At 44.2% G+C, this 23116-nt stretch overlaps 1 protein-coding gene across 1 annotated transcript in view; it reads right to left on the bottom strand.

Annotated features, from left to right (window-relative positions):
- The window catches only part of stab2 (stabilin 2), a 94068-nt gene extending 78517 nt beyond the window's left edge, over window positions 1–15551 (bottom strand). The window contains exons 1-8 of the mRNA XM_075472372.1: window positions 15443–15551; window positions 6387–6511; window positions 6161–6276; window positions 4804–4889; window positions 3659–3725; window positions 3479–3574; window positions 3224–3346; window positions 1774–1970 (exon numbers count right to left, since the gene is read on the bottom strand). Coding sequence (XP_075328487.1) covers window positions 1774–1970; window positions 3224–3346; window positions 3479–3574; window positions 3659–3725; window positions 4804–4889; window positions 6161–6276; window positions 6387–6511; window positions 15443–15529 — 897 coding nt within the window. The 5' untranslated portion in view covers window positions 15530–15551. The remainder of the gene's footprint in view (window positions 1–1773; window positions 1971–3223; window positions 3347–3478; window positions 3575–3658; window positions 3726–4803; window positions 4890–6160; window positions 6277–6386; window positions 6512–15442) is intronic.
- Window positions 15552–23116: the final 7565 nt, after the last annotated feature.

A 23116-nucleotide genomic window follows, 5' to 3' on the forward strand; every position in this document is an offset into this window, starting at 1 on the left:
CCAACAACTCCACCACTGCCTGACCACTGCTTCCTGGCTCGCTGGCGAGTGGCGACCATGACTTGCTTGTCAGAAAGACGTCGTTGGTGTAGACACTTGTCACTCAAACATGTCTGACCAATGGGGAAGCACCCGCCCACTGCGGTACGTTTGTGTCAAAATGATTAAAAAAAAAAACGACTTCAAAACTTTTTTCACTTCATTAAAAAAAAAAGAAAGTTCATCAAAAAAAAAACCACTTCAAATGATTTTTTTTTTTTGCATTTAAACAGTTTTTTCTTTGATTGAAAATATTTTTTTTTGATTGAAAATGTTTTTTTTTTGATTGAAGCAACTTTTTTGGGATTGAATAATTAAGACACAAATGTCCTACCCATAACATGGTCCAAACACAAAAAAGATTACTTCAATCAAAGAAAACATTTTCAATCAAAAAAAAAGTGTTCAAGTGCAATTTTTCGAGTCTCAAATATTTTTTTGCATTCAAAAACATTTTTTCTATGATTGAAAAGGTTTATTTTTTGATTGAAGTGATTTTTTTATTGAAAATATTTTTTGTTTGTTTGAAGCAACTTCTTTTTTGATTGAATTATAAAGACACAAATGTCCTACCCATAATATGGCCCAAACACAAAACAACAATACTTCAATCAAAAAAGTTGCTTCAAATAAAAAAACCTTCACTTCTATCAAAAAAACATTTTCAAGCAAAAAAAAATAGTGTTCAAATGCATTTTTTTGAGTCTCAAATATATTTTTGCATTCAAACACTTTTTTTCTTTGATTGAAACGGGTTTTTTTGATTGAAAATATATTTTTTGATTGAAGCAACCTTTTTTTTGATTGAATAATAAAGAAACAAATCTACCTCCATACAGGAACATGGGATCATCCTTCCTGAAGCAACGCACCGCCCCCTGCAGGCTGCTTTCTGCATTACAGCCCTTTACAGGTCCTCATCCTGCTCCTGCCCCTGCCCCTGCCCCTGCTCCTGCTCCTGCTCCTGCTCCTGCCCCTGCCCCTGCCCCTGCTCCTGCCCCTGCTCCTGCTCCTGCCCCTGCGCCCCTGCTCCTGCCCCTGCCCCTGCCCCTGCTCCTGCTCCTGCTCCTGCTCCTGCCCCTGCCCCTGCCCCTGCTCCTGCTCCTGCTCCTGCTCCTGCCCCTGCGCCCCTGCTCCTGCTCCTGCCCCTGCTCCTGCCCCTGCCCCTGCCCCTGCTCCTGCCCCTGCTCCTGCCCCTGCCCCTGCCCCTGCTCCCGCTCCTGCCCCTGCTCCCGCTCCTGCCCCTGCCCCTGCCCCTGCTCCCGCCCCTGCCCCTGCTCCTGCTCCTGCTCCTGCCCCTGCCCCTGCTCCTGCCCCTGCTCCTGCCCCTGCCCCTGCCCCTGCTCCCGCTCCTGCCCCTGCCCCTGCCCCTGCTCCCGCCCCTGCCCCTGCTCCTGCTCCTGCTCCTGCCCCTGCCCCTGCTCCTGCTCCTGCTCCCGCCCCTGCCCCTGCTCCTGCCCCTGCCCCTGCTCCCGCCCCTGCCCCTGCCCCTGCTCCCGCCCCTGCCCCTGCCCCTGCTCCCGCCCCTGCCCCTGCCCCTGCTCCTGCCCCTGCCCCTGCTCCCGCCCCTGCCCCTGCCCCTGCTCCCGCCCCTGCCCCTGCTCCCGCCCCTGCCCCTGCCCCTGCTCCTGCTCCTGCTGGGACCCTTTTCCTTCCTGAGACTAATCCTGATTCTTTGGCCGGTCCTTATCATGTCCCCATCTGAACGCTGTTCCTGATCCAGTTTAAACTTACCTTCCCCGGGCCATCGTAGACACAGCGGGCAGAATCCGGGGAGCAGCCTCCGCTTTTGTTCTGACACGGATCGATCGCCATGCAGACACGTCCATCGCCGCTGTAGCCCTCATGGCAGGCACACAGGTGTTGGTTTGGACCGGTGTGGACGCAGGAGGCGTGGGCATGGCAGACGGGCTGGATGCATGGGTTTTTAGCTGAGGAGGAGAGGATATTCAGTGGAAACACTCAAACACTACAACATTCTACTTTGTGAGGTGAAAGGCATATTTTCTCTGTTTTTAAAGCTACAGGCAGGCACGTGCTTCACAGTATCACACGGTCAGTTCTGAGTGTGATAACATCCATGGAACATTTTAGTGTGATGGAAATGTTTTGAAATTATTCACTAAATGGAACTTTTTCTGTGCTTGGGAATATCTGAAATCAGTCTCACCTGAAAAAACATCTGCAGGAGTACATTTAATCACCTCATCTGTAACATCACTGATGACTGGATCCTGAGCACATTTCCACATTTTTCTTTTATTTTCTCCTTTTCGATCCTTTTCTGAACTCATGAACACAACTATGAACAAAGCCTTTCCAACTTCTGACCTTTTTCGTGTTTTTCTCTCATTTTATCCACATAAAAACGACAGAATCAGTGAAATGAACGTTGGAAAGACATTTTACTGATTCTTACTATCAGATCCTGATTCTTCAGTGTTTGAGTGGCCAAGAACTGGTGTTCATCTCTGTTAGTTTCATCTGTTCTCAGTCCAGAGATGATCAGTTAGGGTTAGGGACAGCAGCTCAGGGGGCTCAGCATCTGTCACATCTGTCTCCTCAGAGGGTCTGGTCCCCCCTGGTACTTCCTCAGTATTCAGAGAAACCCAGTCCTCATTACTGCTGACACACTGGTTCCCATTCAGACCCCCCCTGTGCCCCATCTACCTCCACCTGGTCGACCCAGTTAAAGGGAAATTCTCACCCTTTGAATCTTCAAAGATTTGAACCAAAAACATCTGTTCTTGTTAAATATTTTGATTCATTTTCTCTAAATTTCACCAGAACATCTTCCATGTGAACACTTCCTGTTAGCTGCGTGAGCTAACGGCCCTTCCTGTTAGCTGCGTGAGCTAACGGTCAAACACTTCCTGTTAGCTGCGTGAGCTAACGGTCAAACACTTCCTGTTAGCTGCGTGAGCTAACGGCCCTTCCTGTTAGGTGCATGAGCTAACGGCCAAACGCTTCCCGTTAGCTGCGTGAGCTAACGGCCTCACTGATACGGCGTTTTATTTCACTCTTCAGTTTACTGGAACATTTTGAACATGAATACACCTTAATTCAGGGGTAATTCAGATGAAACTTGTCTGTTATCTGGTGTTAGTGAGTAGAAACAAGCTCTGATGTTAATGTGGGACTTTCAGCCCGTTTTATTCAGTGTGGGGGGGCTGTATAAACTCACATATACACTGAGATCCTGACTTTTCATAGCCTGGCAGACACTGACACACCAGCCTTCCTGTCAGAGCTTCTTCCATACAGCGAGAGTTGTGCTGACAGCTGTGAGCTGCACACTCAGGTAGCTCTGAAACAGAGGGTAGATATCAGGGAAATGGTGCAGGTAACTCCCCCAGAGACTGGTGCAGGTTCACAGGATGTTCTGGGTCCAGGTAACACAGAGGTGGGTTATAACGGTAACAGCAGCAGAGCAGCTTACCTTGGTCACAGTTGGGACCTTTGTATCCAGAGAAGCAGGTGCATCGACCGCCACCTCTCAGTCCAGAGTCACAGAGACCGTGGACACATGAGCACTCTGAGACCGAAGACACGAGCACAGCGGATGAGAAACAGTGAAAAGTGCTTTTATTCACCATGAGACGGCGGGATCTGAGGTTACCTGAGCTACAGGTGGGGCCATAACGACCAGGTGCACAGTCTTCACACGCAGTTCCTGCAAAGCCCACCTGAACCACACGGAAACATCATGAGGAAGGACTCTCAAACCCTGCTTTCCAAAGGTCATCAAGGTCTTCAATACTGGAACTGGTCCAGTTCAGAAGAAGCTTGAGAGACCGGGATAGTTGAATGGTCCTCTACTTGGCTCGAGATTATTTCAGTGTTCTGCTGGGTTCCAGTGGGATCCAGTGGTTCTAATGGTTTCTAATGGATGCAACATGCCTCCAGGGGTTGTTTCTTAGATTCCACAACAGAAACTTGTTGCTGGATTTAACTGTTATCTGTTCTGTTCTAAAGTTCGAGAAGTTATTTAGGCTTCTAGTTGAAAACACCATTGAAGAAGGTAGTTCCTTAGATGACATAAGGGGCTCAAACCGGTTCTAATGGTTTAACAAGTCTGTAGGTATAATTCAGAGGGCTCTGTTGGGTTCTCGTGACATTGATTGGGCTCTGGAATTCTTTTGAAAAGTCTGGGATCCTTAAGAGATCTCCTTGAGTCCAGGGACTCCTGAGGGAGTTCTAGGGTTTAAAAGCCAGTTGTAGACCAATTCAAAACTTCCCTGGGTCTTTTAGTGGTTCCCAGTGGTCTTGTTGCTGGTCTTTACGATTGTTTGGAGGCTCTAAGAAGTTTTAATGGCCATTTAAGTGATAGAGATCAATCATTTCTTGAGATGCTTAGTGAAGATGCCATTAAAGGAGTTCAATTCAGGTTGGATTTCAAGGGGTCACTTGAGTTGTTCTGGAAACAACATAGTAGGCTTAAATAGACTTTTGGTGTCCCAGGTGGGTCCTATCTGTCTATGATCCAGGTCTAGGATCCTTTTGGAAATAGTTGGATCCTTTAAAGGGATTTACTGGATTTCAGAGAGCATTGACCAATGTAGAACTTTTCTGGGTTGATCAGTGGATTCTATTGATCCTGTTACTCAATTAACTGATTCAGGGGGTTCTTAGGAGGTTTAAAGGACAGGATATTACCAAAATAAGACAAAGCCAGCACATATGAGCACCAACTGTTGCAGGTTCCGCATGCAGGTGAACCTGTACACAACATGCTCAGGATGTGTGCGGTCAGCAGGCGCTCACCTGGCAGCTGCAGGTGCCGTTCCCTCCCAGCCCGTCGGAGCAGCGTCCCCGGCCGCTGCAGGGACTCTTGGCCTGATCGGGACACTCTGAAACAGTGGGAACACAACAGGAAGCTGGCAGAACAGGTTTGTGTAACACTGCGTTGTTTTCATGTCTTCTGTGAGGACCCCCCCCCCACACATCCATCCATCCTTCCTTCCTAGCCCTCACCCCTCTCCTCAGCCTTTATCTGCCCTCTTCCTGTGTTCCTGTGTCCCTCTTTTATCTCCTCATGTCATCACTCCATCAGCATCTCTGTTTCCTCCTTTTCTGTGGCTTCAGACTGACACTTTTCTGTGGTTAACTTAAACTGCTTATACGTCAGAGTATATTTTCTGCTGCTGTCCAGTTGCTTAGAATCCTCACAGAGCCGGAGAATGTTTAAAACCAGAATTACTTTGGATCCGACATGTTTTTAGGTTTAAAGAAGTCTACAATACTGCATTTGATTTCACACGCAGAGCAGAAACAGCCAATGTTTGTTTTCCATCTCAGATGTGACGGTCCGTGAGGCAGCAGCTGGAACAAACAGGTGAACTTTTTCTCTCCCCTGGGTCTGAGTGGGACCAGAGTCCAGCTCCATGAGTGTCAGCAGATTTCTGTGCTGCTGACAGAGTCCGTGGACAGGAAGGAAGTCCTTATTTCTGCAGGATGCAGGCCGTCCTGGACATGTGACACCGGTCACCTGGAGGCCTGTGCTCTGAGTTTAAGGCCTTTCCTCACACCAGATATCAGGAACCTTCCTGCTTCATGAACAGGGGTAACAGCATCACCAGCTCAGTGTGGGAGTGAGTGGAAGAGAAAAGTACACCAGAAATACCTTCGAATATGTTCAGCCTTTATCAATCCTCTGAATACTTTCACTTCAAATTCTGACCTTCAGATGCATAAATACGTGTTAAATATATGAAGATGATTTCAACAGGAACTCATGTTACCTGCATGGCTGATACAGACCACAGTTTGAATGTTAAACAATCAGAGAATCTCCTTAAAAGATGGAGCAGGAGCACATAAATTAAACTGTTTTCAGGATCATAGATCATGAGTGTGAATTAGGTGCAGCTTTGGTTATTTCAAAATTCTCCTCTCTTTTAAGGGTTCTTCTGATGAGAATGTTGAGCTCATAGTTTCCATCATATCTGAGTTAAAACCAGTGTGCCTGTCCTTTAAAGAAGAGGTCTCAGATCTGGCACAGCTGCTGGGACCTTCTCCCTCTGCCGGACTGAATCAGCTGAATCAGTGCTCCTGTGGGATTGAATGATGTGTGTTTCTCTCTGTGCATGTTTCTGAGTAAATCACATGTTGGTGTACTGACCGATACAATCTGGACCCCAGAAACCAGGACAGCATATCTTCATCTCCAGCTCTCTGTAGCACTGGAAGGAGCAGCCGCTGATGGCCAACATCATGCTGGCAGTCTTAATGTGGTACCTGCAGGAAGAAACTCAGCTTTAAAGTCTTTAAAGACTCTGACAGAAACCAAACTCTGAGAACTGTCCAGCTTCTCAACCATCTGCGAGTCGGGTCCTTCTGCTGCTTACTTGCAGTCCGTCGTGGTGGACTGTGGGGACTTTTTGTAGCCGGACGGACACGCGACCAACAAGCTGATGCTGCAGGAGTGGCAGGCAGTCTGCGTCCTGGCCACCGTTCGGTTGGAGCAAAAGTTCTGATGGAAACAAACATCCACTCTCAGTGAGTCCTTTCAGGCAGGATTACATGCTAATCACTCTGCTTACTTTAGCTGAATGTGAGTTAGTAACTTACATTTCCTTTCAACTGTCATCACAGACAGTATGAACTGAAGAAATGTAATTACTTTTAACTCATTTTATTTGTTCTTTGTTTTTACATTTTAGACCTGCAACATTCCAATAAAAGTTGGGTCGAGGAAATTTACAGCGACTAATGAGGAAAAAGCAGCCTCCATGCCAGGCTGAGTCTGTGAGCAGCAGAGATGCTCAGAGGATCTCCAGTTTGTCCACAAATGTGTTTAAAACAACGTTCCTCAGAGAAAGACTGGAACGGATCTGCATATTTCTTTGAACTCAAACAGGCACTGATTCTACATAGTGACCCCCCCCCCCCCCCAGGACTTTCCTTCACCCTGTGCAATACTCCATTATGCTCATGTCTGCACTGAGAAAGGAGATGCTTTTAATCTCATTGTACTTGTGTAGTGACAATAAAAGGCATTCTATTCTATTCTGTGGTTATCTGGTGATCCACCCAGGAAACTCTCAGTGAAACGCTGGATCACACATTCTGTCCACAGGAAATAAATCTGAGCTGGAACTCTTTAAACACATGGTTTTCAAAATATTAGACTGAAATGTACAATTAAACAGATTAAAGACCGTTTAAAAAGCTCAAACAACTTCTGTTTTATGCATGACGTTATCAGTGTAAGTAAGTGAACCCCTGATCCAGCAGCTGGTAGCAGCAGTGAAAAATCTAAGTGAACCCCTGATCCAGCAGCTGGTAGCAGCAGTGAGAAACTAAGTGAACCCCTGATCCAGCAGCTGGTAGCAACAGTGAGTGAGAAACTAAGTGAACCCCTGATCCAGCAGCTGGTAGCAGCAGTGAAAAATCTAAGTGAACCCCTGATCCAGCAGCTGGTAGCAGCAGTGAGTGAGAAACTAAGTGAACCCCTGATCCAGACCAGCAGCTGGTAGCAGCAGTGAGTGAGAAACTAAGTGAACCCCTGATCCAGCAGCTGGTAGCAACAGTGAGTGAGAAACTAAGTGAACCCCTGATCCAGCAGCTGGTAGCAGCAGTGAGAAACTAAGTGAACCCCTGATCCAGCAGCTGGTAGCAGCAGTGAGTGAGAAACTAAGTGAACCCCTGATCCAGCAGCTGGTAGCAGCAGTGAGAAACTAAGTGAACCCCTGATCCAGCAGCTGGTAGCAGCAGTGAGAAACTAAGTGAACCCCTGATCCAGCAGCTGGTAGCAGCAGTGAGTGAGAAACTAAGTGAACCCCTGATCCAGCAGCTGGTAGCAGCAGTGAGAAACTAAGTGAACCCCTGATCCAGCAGCTGGTAGCAGCAGTGAGTGAGAAACTAAGTGAACCCCTGATCCAGCAGCTGGTAGCAGCAGTGAATGAGAAACTAAGTGAACCCCTGATCCAGCAGCTAGTAGCAGCAGTGTGTGAGAAACTAAGTGAACCCCTGATCCAGCAGCTGGTAGCAGCAGTGTGTGAGAAACTAAGTGAACCCCTGATCCAGCAGCTGGTAGCAGCAGTGAGTGAGAAACTAAGTGAACCCCTGATCCAGCAGCTGGTAGCAGCAGTGAGTGAGAAACTAAGTGAACCCCTGATCCAGCAGCTGGTAGCAGCAGTGAGTGAGAAACTAAGTGAACCCCTGATCCAGCAGCTGGTAGCAGCAGTGAGTGAGAAACTAAGTGAACCCCTGATCCAGCAGCTGGTAGCAGCAGTGAGAAACTAAGTGAACCCCTGATCCAGCAGCTGGTAGCAGCAGTGAGAAACTAAGTGAACCCCTGATCCAGCAGCTGGTAGCAGCAGTGAGTGAGAAACTAAGTGAACCCCTGATCCAGCAGCTGGTAGCAGCAGTGAGTGAGAAACTAAGTGAACCCCTGATCCAGCAGCTGGTAGCAGCAGTGTAAGAGAAACTAAGTGAACCCCTGATCCAGCAGCTGGTAGCAGCAGTGAATGAGAAACTAAGTGAACCCCTGATCCAGAAGCTGGTAGCAGCAGTGAGTGAGAAACTAAGTGAACCCCTGATCCAGACCAGCAGCTGGTAGCAGCAGTGAGTGAGAAACTAAGTGAACCCCTTATCCAGGAGCTGGTAGCAGCAGTGAGAAACTAAGTGAACCCCTGATCCAGCAGCTGGTAGCAGCAGTGAGTGAGAAACTAAGTGAACCCCTGATCCAGGAGCTGGTAGCAGCAGTGAGAAACTAAGTGAACCCCTGATCCAGCAGCTGGTAGCAGCAGTGAGTGAGAAACTAAGTGAACCCCTGATCCAGCAGCTGGTAGCAGCAGTGAGTGAGAAACTAAGTGAACCCCTGATCCAGCAGCTGGTAGCAGCAGTGAGTGAGAAACTAAGTGAACCCCTGATCCAGCAGCTGGTAGCAGCAGTGTAAGAGAAACTAAGTGAACCCCTGATCCAGCAGCTGGTAGCAGCAGTGAATGAGAAACTAAGTGAACCCCTGATCCAGCAGCTGGTAGCAGCAGTGTGTGAGAAACTAAGTGAACCCCTGATCCAGCAGCTGGTAGCAGCAGTGAGTGAGAAACTAAGTGAACCCCTGATCCAGCAGCTGGTAGCAGCAGTGAATGAGAAACTAAGTGAACCCCTGATCCAGCAGCTGGTAGCAGCAGTGAGGGAAAAACTAAGTGAACCCCTGATCCAGCAGCTGGTAGCAGCAGTGAGTGAGAAACTAAGTGAACCCCTTATCCAGCAGCTGGTAGCAGTAGTGAGTGAGAAACTAAGTGAACCCCTGATCCAGCAGCTGGTAGCAGCAGTGAGTGCGAAACTAAGTGAACCCCCTGATCCAGCAGCTGGTAGCAGCAGCGAGTGAGAAACTAAGTGAACCCCTGATCCAGCAGCTGGTAGCAACAGCGAGTGAGAAACTAAGTGAACCCCTGATCCAGCAGCTGGTAGCAGCAGTGTGTGAGAAACTAAGTGAACCCCTGATCCAGCAGCTGGTAGCAGCAATGAGTGAGAAACTAAGTGAACCCCTGATCCAGCAGCTGGTAGCAGCAATGAGTGAGAAACTAAGTGAACCCCTGATCCAGCAGCTGGTAGCAGCAGTGTGTGAGAAACTAAGTGAACCCCTGATCCAGCAGCTGGTAGCAGCAGTGTGTGAGAAACTAAGTGAACCCCTGATCCAGCAGCTGGTAGCAGCAGTGAGTGAGAAACTAAGTGAACCCCTGATCCAGCAGCTGGTAGCAGCAGTGTGTGAGAAACTAAGTGAACCCCTGATCCAGCAGCTGGTAGCAGCAGTGTGTGAGAAACTAAGTGAACCCTTGATCCAGCAGCTGGTAGCAGCAGTGTAAGAGAAACTAAGTGAACCCCTGATCCAGACCAGCAGCTGGTAGCAGCAGTGAGTGAGAAACTAAGTGAACCCCGGATCCAGCAGCTGGTAGCAGCAGTGAGTGAGAAACTAAGTGAACCCCTGATCCAGCAGCTGGTAGCAGCAGTGAGTGAGAAACTAAGTGAACCCCTGATCCAGACCAGCAGCTGGTAGCAGCAGTGAGTGAGAAACTAAGTGAACCCCTGATCCAGACCAGCAGCTGGTAGCAGCAGTGAGTGAGAAACTAAGTGAACCCCTGATCCAGACCAGCAGCTGGTAGCAGCAGTGAGTGAGAAATTAAGTGAACCCCTGATCCAGCAGCTGGTAGCAGCAGTGAGAAACTAAGTGAACCCCTGATCCAGCAGCTGGTAGCAGCAGTGAGAAACTAAGTGAACCCCTGATCCAGCAGCTGGTAGCAGCAGTGAGTGAGAAACTAAGTGAACCCCTGATCCAGCAGCTGGTTTCCTGTGGAACGTCATCAGTCTCTCTCCTGGTTCTGGAGGAATCTCGGCCCACTCTTCTCTGCACAGCTCGGTGAAGGTCCCACCACAGCATCTCAGTCAGGCTGAGGTCTGGACTCTGACTGGACCGTTGCAACACCTTGATTCTTCTCTTTTTCACACATTCTGCTGTAGATCTGCTGCTGTGTTTGGCATCAATGGGCCTCATGCAAGAACATTTTCGTATTTTTATTCTAAGTTTCTCTTACTTTTTTCGTAAGAAGGTCTCGTACGAACACGCCACGTCAGATTCAACAAACGCTCTTATCTTCGGAAAAAAGTGTGTAAACGACCTGCGTAAATGATGAATCCCACTCGTGCGTATAGAATTGCACGTGCACGAGGATAGTAGATTTGCATACTCCACGCCCTAAATGATACCATATAAGGCTGTGCTTCCTCTCTCCTGTGCCAGGAAGTGTTGAGTTATGAGAATGGCATCAAGGCACAAAAAGAACAACTTTAGGGGCTCTGAGACTGAAGTTCTGCTTTCAGAGATCCAGAAAGGAAAATCTGTCATTTTTAGCAGAGTCAGCAGTGGAATTACGGGACCTGCTAAAGCCAAGAAATGGGAAGTTATTACGAGTGCTGTTAATTCTGTGTCACCTGTAGTTCGTAATGTCACCGAAATAAAAAAATAAATGGTTTGATATGAAAAGGGCTTGAAAAAAACGTCTCGCCATAGGCAGGCGCTCGATGACTGCAACTAAAGCCGTGCGATCAGTTGTTGCCTCATCATGATGGCACTTTGATGGGGCGGTCCATGAGGAGGGTCTAGCCACGGGATGAAAGTCCCTGTGCTGTCATGACCATTAACCTTTAACATGATTGATTAATTGATTAATTGATTGATTGATTAATTGATCAATGAATCAGAGCATTGGTCAGTGAATCAGAGCATTGATCAGTTAATCAGAACATTGATCAGTTAATCAGAGCATTGATCAGTGAATCAGAGCATTGATCAGTTAATCAGAGCATTGATCAGTTAATCACAGCATTGATCAGTTAATCACAGCATTGATCAGCTAATCACAGCATTGATCAGTGAATCAGAGCATTGATCAGTTAATCAGACTATTGATCAGTTAATCACAGCATTGATCAGTTAATCACAGCATTGATCAGCTAATCACAGCATTGATCAGTGAATCAGAGCATTGATCAGTTAACCAGACTATTGATCAGTGAATCAGAGCATTGATCAGTGAATCAGAACATTGATCAGTGAATCAGAGCATTGATCAGTTAATCAGACTATTGATCAGTTAATCAGAGCATTGATCAGTTAATCAGAGAATTGATCGGTTAATCAGACTATTGATCAGTTAATCAGAGCATTGATCAGTTAATCAGAACATTGATCAGTGAATCAGAGCATTGATCAGTTAATCAGAGCATTGATCAGTTAATCAGAGCATTGATCAGTGAATCAGAGCATTGATCAGTTAACCAGACTATTGATCAGTGAATCAGAGCATTGATCAGTGAATCAGAGCATTGATCAGTGAATCAGAGCATTGATCAGTGAATCAGAGCATTGATCAGTTAACCAGACTATTGATCAGTGAATCAGAGCATTGATCAGTTAATCAGAGCATTGATCAGTTAATCACAGCATTGATCAGTTAATCACAGCATTGATCAGCTAATCACAGCATTGATCAGTGAATCAGAGCATTGATCAGTTAATCAGACTATTGATCAGTTAATCACAGCATTGATCAGTTAATCACAGCATTGATCAGCTAATCACAGCATTGATCAGTGAATCAGAGCATTGATCAGTTAACCAGACTATTGATCAGTGAATCAGAGCATTGATCAGTGAATCAGAACATTGATCAGTGAATCAGTGCATTGATCAGTTAATCAGACTATTGATCAGTTAATCAGAGCATTGATCAGTTAATCAGAGCATTGATCGGTTAATCAGACTATTGATCAGTTAATCAGAGCATTGATCAGTTAATCAGAGCATTGATCAGTGAATCAGAGCATTGATCAGTTAACCAGACTATTGATCAGTGAATCAGAGCATTGATCAGTTAATCAGAGCATTGATCAGTGAATCAGAGCATTGATCAGTTAATCAGAGCATTGATCGGTTAATCAGACTATTGATCAGTTAATCCGAGCATTGATCAGTTAATCAGACTATTGATCAGTTAATCAGAGCATTGATCGGTTAATCAGAGCATTGATCAGTTAATCAGAGCATTGATCAGTGAATCAGAGCATTGATCGGTTAATCAGAGCATTGATCAGTTAATCAGAGCATTGATCAGTGAATCAGAGCATTGATCAGTTAATCAGAGCATTGATCAGTTAATCAGAGCATTGATCAGTGAATCAGAGCATTGATCAGTTAATCACAGCATTGATCAGTTAATCAGAGCATTGATCAGTTAATCAGAGCATTGATCAGTGAATCAGAGTATTGATCAGTTAATCAGACTATTGATCAGTTAATCAGACTATTGATCAGTTAATCAGAGCATTGATCAGTTAATCAGAGCATTGATCAGTTAATCAGACTATTGATCGGTTAATCAGAGCATTGATCGGTTAATCAGAGCATTGATCGGTTAATCAGAGCATTGATCGGTTAATCAGAGCATTGATCGGTTAATCAGAGCATTGATCAGTGAATCAGAGCATTGATCAGTTAATCAGAGCATTGATCAGTGAATCAGACTATTGATCAGTTAATCAGAGCATTGATCAGTTAATCAGAGCATTGATCAGTTAATCAGACTATTGATCAGTGAATCAGAGCATTGATCAGTGAATCAGAGCATTGATCAGTGAATCAGAGCATTGATCAGTGAATCAGAGCATTGATCAGTTAATCAGAGCATTGATCAGTTAATCAGACTATTGATCAGTGAACCAGAGCATTGATCAGTGAATCAGAGCATTGATCAGTGAATCAGAGCGTTGATCAGTGAATCAGAGCATTGATCAGTGAATCAGAGCATTGATCAGTTAATCACAGCATTGATCAGTGAATCAGAGCATTGATCAGTGATTCAGAGCATTGATCAGTTAAACAGAGCATTGATCAGTTAATCAGAGCATTGATCAGTGAATCAGAGCATTGATCAGTGAATCAGAGCATTGATCAGTTAATCAGACTATTGATCAGTTAATCAGAGCATTGATCAGTTAATCAGACTATTGATCAGTTAATCAGACTATTGATCAGTTAATCAGAGCATTGATCAGTTAATCAGAGCATTTATCAGTTAATCAGAGCATTGATCGGTGAATCAGACTATTGATCAGTTAATCAGAGCATTGATCAGTTAATCAGAGCATTGATCAGTTAATCAGACTATTGATCAGTGAACCAGAGCATTGATCAGTGAATCAGAGCATTGATCAGTTAATCAGACTATTGATCAGTGAACCAGAGCATTGATCAGTGAATCAGAGCATTGATCAGTGAATCAGAGCGTTGATCAGTGAATCAGAGCATTGATCAGTGAATCAGAGCATTGATCAGTTAATCAGACTATTGATCAGTTAATCAGAGCATTGATCAGTTAATCAGACTATTGATCAGTTAATCAGAGCATTGATCAGTGAATCAGAGCATTTATCAGTTAATCAGAGCATTGATCGGTGAATCAGACTATTGATCAGTTAATCAGAGCATTGATCAGTTAATCAGAGCATTGATTAACTGATCAGCAGCAGCTGCTTCTTACTCTTAGTTCCTGTGGAAGCAGGAAGGGTTCACCTAGTTTTTCACTCACTTCTGTGTTTAGTCTCAGGTTTTGTTCCATAAATAATGAGACGGTGTGATATGCTGATCTGAGGTTGGATTCACTGAGTTTTATCACCTGCTGAGGAGCAGATGATGTTTTTATGTCTAAAATGGAAAACTTTTCACTTCATATTGTTCTATCTGCTGCTTCAGATAGAATTAAAAATTATTCTGACACATTGCTAAAGTTAGCGCTAACATTCGCTTCACTTTAACACATTTATGAGGGAGAAATCTGAAGCTCCAAATCAGGTGAATTCCAGAGAAAATCTTTGGTATTCAGACATCAAACTTTGATCTCTTTACTGAATGAATGATTCTAAATGGAATGAGAAATGGGAATGAGATTCTTCCCCAAGTGGAGGAGTTCAAGTATCTCGGGGTCTTGTTCACGAGTGAGGGACGAATGGAGCAGGAGATTGACAGACGGATCGGTGTGGCGTCTGCAGTGATGCGGGCTCTGCACCGGCCCGTCGTGGTGAAGAAGGAGCTGAGCCAGAAGGCCAAGCTCTCGATTTACCGGTCAATCTATGTTCCTACCCTCACCTATGGTCACGAGCTGTGGGTAGTGACCGAGAGAACGAGATCGCGAATACAAGCGGCCAAAATGAGTTTCCTCCGCAGGGTGTCTGGGCTCTCCCTCAGAGATAGGGTGAGAAGCTCGGTCATCCGGGAGGGGCTCGGAGTAGAACCGCTGCTCCTCCGCATCGAGAGGAGTCAGATGAGGTGGCTCGGGCATCTGGTTAGGATGCCTCCTGGGGCATCTGGTTAGGATGCCTCCTGGGGCATCTGGTTAGGATGCCTCCTGGGGCATCTGGTTAGGATGCCTCCTGGGGCATCTGGTTAGGATGCCTCCTGGGGCATCTGGTTAGGATGCCTCCTGGGGCACCTGGTTAGGATGCCTCCTGGGGCACCTGGTTAGGATGCCTCCTGGGGCACCTGGTTAGGATGCCTCCTGGGGCACCTGGTTAGGATGCCTCCTGGGGCATCTGGTTAGGATGCCTCCTGGGGCACCTGGTTAGGATGCCTCCTGGACGCCTCCCTGGTGAGGTGTTCCTGGCCCGTCCCACTGGGAGGAGGCCCCGGGGAAGACCCAGGACACGTTGAAGAGACTATGTTTCTCGGCTGGCCTGGGAACGCCTCGGGGTCCCCCCAGAAGAGCTGGAGGAAGTGGCCGGGGACAGGGACGTCTGGGTCTCTCTGCTCAAGCTGCTGCCCCTGCGACCCGATCCCCGGACCAGCGGAAGATAATGGATGCATGTTTCTAAATGACAGAAACCACGGAATGGTTGATCTCACCTGTTCTGAAGCCGGGAGAGTCTTCATCTCATCCATCATCATCATCAGAGATGCCATCAGCAGCTGCAAACTCAGCTGGACCTCCATGTCGTCTGCCACCCGTCCTGTCCTGTGTGACCCTTTTGAGCGTCTCCTCCTCTTCACTGACTCCTCCTCCTGGGTTTCCTGAAAACCAAAGTGCTGAGTGCACACTAACTCTCCTAATGAAGCCACACACACACAGGAAGGCAGATCTTTTCTGCTGTTTTTAAAAGTGACTGCAGTGCGATTGTTGAATAGATTAATGCCTGGATCAAATACACCTCTGCTATTTCTTTTAATGATAACAACAAGACAAATTTCTCTAAAGGAGAAGAGATGCTGCTTGAATCATATCGCTGGTGAGCAGGAGATGAACTCAGCTCCAGTAAAAAGTGAAGCCGTGAAATCCCGAGCTCATCGAGTGCAGGAGCTCAACAAAAAAATAACGGCATGCATTAGAAAGTCAAAGTCTTCCCTTCCCGGTGTGGAGCCACTGACAGGAGCTTTTAGAATAGCAGGAAATCCTGGACTGTGAATAAGATTCTGTGTTTTCTTTCCCCCAAACTTTCTGCCGTGTCATCACACACTGGTGATAACACACAGTTCTGCACTACTGCTCTGTGAGAATCCTAAATGACCCAGGAACACAAACCCGACCCAGAACTTAATCCTAAAACCAGGTCCGAAGGATTGAATAGGCCTCTGAGGGTCTGTACCGATGAGACGACCAAACAGCAAAACTTCAACGGGCAGAAAAGTCCTCAGAAAGATGGTGAAGATAAAGGTGAAGATGAAGAGAAAGATGAAGATAAAGGTGAAGATGAAGAGAAAGATGAAGAGAAAGATGAAGATGAAGAGAAAGATGAAGATGAAAATGAAGATGAAGATAAAGGTTTTTTTTGTCTCGCAGTTACAGCTCGTTACCAGTAGAGGGAGCTGCAGCCTCCCCAGCACCCCCTACTGCCCCGACCCTGGATAGGAGTGATCGCCACCAGAGTGGTGCAGAGCTACAGAGTAATACAGACAGCCGTTCCACTTCCTATTCGCCCCATTATAAAAAATTTGGCTGCAGTTCAGTTGATTTTGTCTGGGGGCGCTGGCGAGCGAGTGCAGAATGACCATTTTCCATAGGGCTGGCGCTAATAACTCAAAAAATGTCCCCGCTAGCGGCTGAAACCTGAAAATAATACTGTGATTTCTGACAGAGGGATGTGGATTTATATCGAAAGTACAATAACCTGGCAGTTATAGCTTTCTGTTTTCTTACAGGTCTGGCATTTGCGAATCAATATCCGCTAGCATCTAGCTAACGGAATCTGAAGAACGCGCGGCTGATTACGACCGGCTGCTTTACGGCACTCGTCCACTGTGCCAGAGTGCTAACCTGGTGCTGCTAACAACAACCAAAGCTAAACCAGAGGCTAGTCAGAGAGAATGTAAAAGGGCTGTGCTGAAATCTGTAACTATTTGAGCTAAAACCTCTCTGCTAGCTCAGCACTAGGACTGACCATAACGTAAAGTGATGCCAAATGCGTGACGTCACTCGGGATGCAATACTGACATTAAAAGTGTATTTTAAACAAATCTAGTGAGTCTAAAAAATCAAACCAAGTGCCGTTTGAAAGGATAATTTATCCTGCGTTTAGGAAAATTAAAATGAAAAAATATAAAAAATTCTATCAAAAGCAATGGCTGCATCTAAGGTGGATTTCATAGTACCACCAGAGAGTTCTGCCTGCTCTGCACTGCTTCGTTGGCGCCCCTAGAGTGCATTTCCATCCGGAAAAAGCCGCCAGTTTTCCCTCTCCTCATTATAGAGACTCTCTGGTAATACATCGCCACAACACTGAAATGTCCCCACATATCCTTAAAAGGTAAGACAGACTGTCCCCACAAGGCCGAACTGTCCTCACAAAATGTCCAGATATTGTACAACTGACTGTCCTCACAAAATGTCCAGATGTTGTACAACTAACTGTCCTCAAAATGTCCAGATGTTGTACAACTAACTGTCCTAAAAATGTCCAGATGTTGTACAACTAACTGTCCTCACAGAATGTCCAGATGTTTTACAACTGACTGTCACATAAAATGTCCAGATGTTGTCCAACTGACTGTCCACAAAAAATGTCCAGATGTTTTACAACTGACTGTCCTCACAAAATGTCCAGATGTTTTACAACTGACTGTCCTCACAAAATGTCCAGATGTTTTACAACTGAGTGTCCACAAAAAATGTCCAGATGTTGTACATCTAACTGTCCTCACAAAATGTCCAGATGTTGTACAACTAACTGTCCTCACAAAATGTCCAGATGTTGTACAACTGACTGTCCTCACAAAATGTCCAGATGTTGTCCAACTGACTGTCCACAAAAAATGTCCAGATGTTGTACAACTGACTGTCCTCACAAAATGTCCAGATGTTTTACAACTATCACACAAAATGTCCAGATGTTGTACAACTGACTGTCCTCACAAAATGTCCAGATGTTGTACAACTGACTGTCCACAAAAAATGTCCAGATGTTTTACAACTGACTGTCCTCACAAAATGTCCAGATGTTTTACAACTAACTGTCCTCACAAAATGTGCAGATGTTGTACAACTAACTGTCCTCACAAAATGTCCAGATGTTGTACAACTGACTGTCCACAAAAAATGTCCATATGTTTTACAACTGACTGTCCACACAAAATGTCCAGATGTTTTACAACTAACTGTCCTCACAAAATGTGCAGATGTTGTACAACTGACTGTCCTCACAAAATGTCCAGATGTTGTACAACTAACTGTCCACACAAAATGTCCAGATGTTGTAGAACAGACTGTCCACAAAAAATGTCCAGATGTTTTACAACTGACTGTCCTCACAAAATGTCCAGATGTTTTACAACTAACTGTCCTCACAAAATGTCCAGATGTTGTACAACTGAATGTCCACAAAAAATGTCCAGATGTTGTACAACTGACTGTCCTCACAAAATGTCCAGATGTTTTACAACTATCACACAAAATGTCCGGATGTTGTACAACTGACTGTACTCACAAAAATGTCCAGATGTTTTACAACTGACTGTCCTCACAAAATGTCCAGATGTTTTACAACTGACTGTCCTCACAAAATGTCCAGATGTTTTACAACTAACTGTCCTCACAAAATGTGCAGATGTTGTACAACTAACTGTCCTCACAAAATGTCCAGATGTTTTACAACTGACTGTCCTCACAAAATGTCCAGATGATTTAAAACTAAATGTCCTCGCGAAAAGTCCAGATGATTTACAACTAACTGTCCTCACGAAAAGTCCGGATGTTTTACAACTGACTGTCCTCGCAAAATGTCCAGATGTTGTACAACTGACTGTCCTCGCAAAATGTCCAGATGATTTACAACTAACTGTCCTCGCGAAAAGTCCAGATGATTTACAACTAACTGTCCTCACGAAAAGTCCAGAGATTTTACAACTGACTGTCCTCACAAAATGTCAAGATGTTTTACAACTAACTGTCCTCAAAAAATGTCTAGATGTTTTACAACTGACTGTCCTCAAAAAATGTCCAGATGTTGTACAACTGACCATCCTCACAAAATGTCCAGATGTTGTACAACTGACTGTGCACAAAAAATGTCCAGATGTTGTACAACTGACTGTCCTCATAAAATGTCCAGATGTTGTACAACTGACTGTCCTCACAAAATGTCCATATATTTTACAACTAACTGTCCTCATAAAATGTCCAGATGTTTTACAACTAACTGTCCTCACAAAATGTCCAGATGTTGTACAACTGACTATCCTCACAAAATGTCCAGATGTTTTACAACTGACTGTCCTCCCAAAATGTCCTGATGTTGTACAACTGACTGTCCTCCCAAAATGTCCAGATGTTTTACAACTGACTGTCCTCACAAAATGTCCAGATGTTGTACAACTGACTGTCACAAAATGTCCAGATGTTTTACAACTGACTGTCCTCCCAAAATGTCCAGATGTTTTACAACTGACTGTCCTCGCAAAATGTCCAGATGTTGTACAACTGTCCTCACAAAATTTCCATATGTTGTACAACTGACTGTTCACACAAAATGTCCAGATGTTGTACAACTAACCGTCCTAAAAAATGTTCAGATGTTGTGCAACTAACCATCCTAAAAAAATGTCCAGATGTTTTACAACTGACCGTTCTCAAAAAATGTCTAGATGTTGTACAACTGACTGTCCTCATAAAATGTCCAGATGTTGTACAACTGACTGTTCTCACAAAATGTCCAGATGCTTTCCAACTGACTGTCCTCACAAAATATCCAGATGTTGTACAACTGACTGTCCTCAAAAAATGTCCAGATGGTTTACAACTGACTGTCCTCACAAAATGTCCAGGTGTTGTATAACTAACCGTCCTCAAAAAAATGTCCAGATTTTGTACAACTAAACATCCTCAAATAAATTCCAGATGTTGTACAACTAACCGTCCTCATAAAATGTCCAGATGTTGTACAACTGACCTTCCTCAAAAAATGTCCAGATGTTGTAAAACTGAGTGTCGTCACAAAATGTCCAAATGATTTACAACTAACTGTCCTCACGAAAAGTCCAGATGTTGTACAACTGACTGTCCTCACAAAATGTCCAGATGTTTTACAATTGACTAACCTCACAAAATGTCCAGATGTTGTACAACTGACTGTCCTCATAAAATGTCCAGATGTTTTACAACTAACTGTCCTCATAAAATGTCCAGATGTTTTACAACTAATTGTCCTCACAAAATGTCCAGATGTTGTACAACTGACTATCCTCACAAAATGTCCAGATGTTTTACAACTGACTGTCCTCCCAAAATATCCAGATGTTGTACAACTGACTGTCCTCCCAAAATGTCCAGATGTTTTACAACTGACTGTCCTCACAAAATGTCCAGATGTTGTACAACTGACTGTCCTCACAAAATGTCCAGATGTTTTACAACTGACTGTCCACAAAAAATGTCCAGATGTTGTACAACTGACTGTCCTCACAAAATATCCAGATGTTTTACAACTGTCACACAAAATGTCCAGATGTTGTACAACTGACTGTCCTCACAAAAATGTCCAGATGTTTTACAACTGACTGTCCTCGCAAAATGTCCAGATGTTGTACAACTGACTGTCCTCACAAAATTTCCATATGTTGTTCAACTGACTGTTCAAACAAAATGTCCAGATATTGTACAACTAACCATCCTAAAAAATGTCCAGATGTTTTACAATTGACTATCCTCACAAAATGTCCAGATGTAGTAAAACTGACTGTCCTCACAAAATGTCCAGATGATTTACAACTAACGGTCCTCACGAAAAGTCCAGATGTTTTACAACTAACTGTCCTCACAAAATGTCCAGATGTTGTACAACTGACTGTCCTCACAAAATGTCCAGATGTTTTACAATTGACTAACCTCATAAAATGTCCAGATGTTGTACAACTGACTGTCCTCACAAAATGTCCAGATGTTTAACAACTAACTGTCCTCATAAAATGTCCAGATGTTTTACAACTGACTGTCCTCAAAAAATGTCCATATGTTTTACAACTGACTGTCCTCACAAAATGTCCAGATGTTGTACAACTGACTATCCTCACAAAATGTCCAGATGTTTTACAACTGACTGTCCTCCCAAAATATCCAGATGTTGTACAACTGACTGTCCTCCCAAAATGTCCAGATGTTGTACAACTGACTGTCCTCCCAAAATGTCCAGATGTTTTACAACTGACTGTCCACAAAAAATGTCCAGATGTTGTACAACTGACTGTCCTCACAAAATGTCCAGATGTTTTACAACTGTCACACAAAATGTCCAGATGTTGTACAACTGACTGTCCTCACAAAAATGTCCAGATGTTTTACAACTGACTGTCCTCGCAAAATGTCCAGATGTTGTACAACTGACTAACCTCACAAAATTTCCATATGTTGTTCAACTGACTGTTCAAACAAAATGTCCAGATATTGTACAACTAACCGTCCTAAAAAATGTCCAGATGTTTTACAATTGACTATCCTCACAAAATGTCCAGATGTAGTACAACTGACTGTCCTCACAAAATGTCCAGATGATTTACAACTAACTGTCCTCACGAAAAGTCCAGATGTTTTACAACTAACTGTCCTCACAAAATGTCCAGATGTTGTACAACTGACTGTCCTCACAAAATGTCCAGATGTTTTACAATTGACTCACCTCACAAAATGTCCAGATGTTGTACAACTGACTGTCCTCACAAAATGTCCAGATGTTTTACAACTAACTGTCCTCATAAAATGTCCAGATGTTTTACAACTAACTGTCCTCACAAAATGTCCAGATGTTGTACAACTGACTATCCTCACAAAATGTCCAGATGTTTTACAACTGACTGTCCTCCCAAAATGTCCAGATGTTGTACAACTGACTGTCCTCACAAAATGTCCAGATGTTTTACAACTGACTGTCCTCAAAAAAATGTCCAGATGTTGTACAACTGACTGTCCTCACAAAATGTCCAGATGTTTTACAACTAACTGTCCTCCCAAAATGTCCAGATGTTTTAAAACTGACTGTCCTCGCAAAATGTCCAGATGTTGTACAACTGACTGTCCTCACAAAATTTCCATATGTTGTACAACTGACTGTTCACACAAAATGTCCAGATATTGTACAACTAACCGTCCTCAAAAAATGTCCAGATGTTTTACAACTGACTGTCCTCAAAAATGTCCAGATGTTTTACAACTGACTGTCCTCAAAAATGTCCAGATGTTTTACAACTGACTGTCCTCAAAAAATGTCCAGATGTTGTACAACTGACTGTCCTCATAAAATGTCCAGATGTTTTACAACTGACTGTCCTCAAAAAATGTCCAGATGTTGTAGAACTGACTGTCCTCATAAAATGTCCAGATGTTGTACAACTGACTGTCCTCACAAAATGTCCAGATATTTTACAACTAACTGTCCTCATAAAATGTCCAGATGTTGTACAACTAACTGTCCTCACAAAATGTCCAGATGTTGTACAACTGACTGTCCACAAAAAATGTCCATATGTTGTAAAACTGACTGTCCTCACAAAATATCCAGATGTTGTACAACTGACTGTCCTCACAAAAATGTCCAGATGTTTTACAACTGACTGTCCTCGCAAAATGTCCAGATGTTGTACAACTGACTGTCCTCACAAAAATTCCAGATGTTGTTCAACTGACTGTTCAAACAAAATGTCCAGATATTGTACAACTAACCGTCCTAAAAAATGTTCAGATGTTGTACAACTAACCGTCCTCAAAAAATGTCCAGATGTTTTACAACTGACTGTCCTCAAAAAATGTCCAGATGTTGTACAACTGACTGTCCTCATAAAATGTCCAGATGTTGTACAACTGACTGTCCTCACAAAATGTCCATATATTTTACAACTAACTATCCTCATAAAATGTCCAGATGTTTTACAACTAACTGTCCTCACAAAATGTCCAGATGTTGTACAACTGACTGTCCTCAAAAAATATCCAGATGTTGTACAACTAACCGTCCTAAAAAATGTTCAGATGTTGTACAACTAACCGTCCTCAAAAAATGTCCAGATGTTTTACAACTGACTGTCCTCAAAAAATATCCAGAT

The sequence above is a fragment of the Odontesthes bonariensis genome, chromosome 8, assembly GCF_027942865.1.
Source record: "Odontesthes bonariensis isolate fOdoBon6 chromosome 8, fOdoBon6.hap1, whole genome shotgun sequence".
In the NCBI taxonomy this organism is placed as follows: Eukaryota; Metazoa; Chordata; class Actinopteri; order Atheriniformes; family Atherinopsidae; genus Odontesthes; species Odontesthes bonariensis.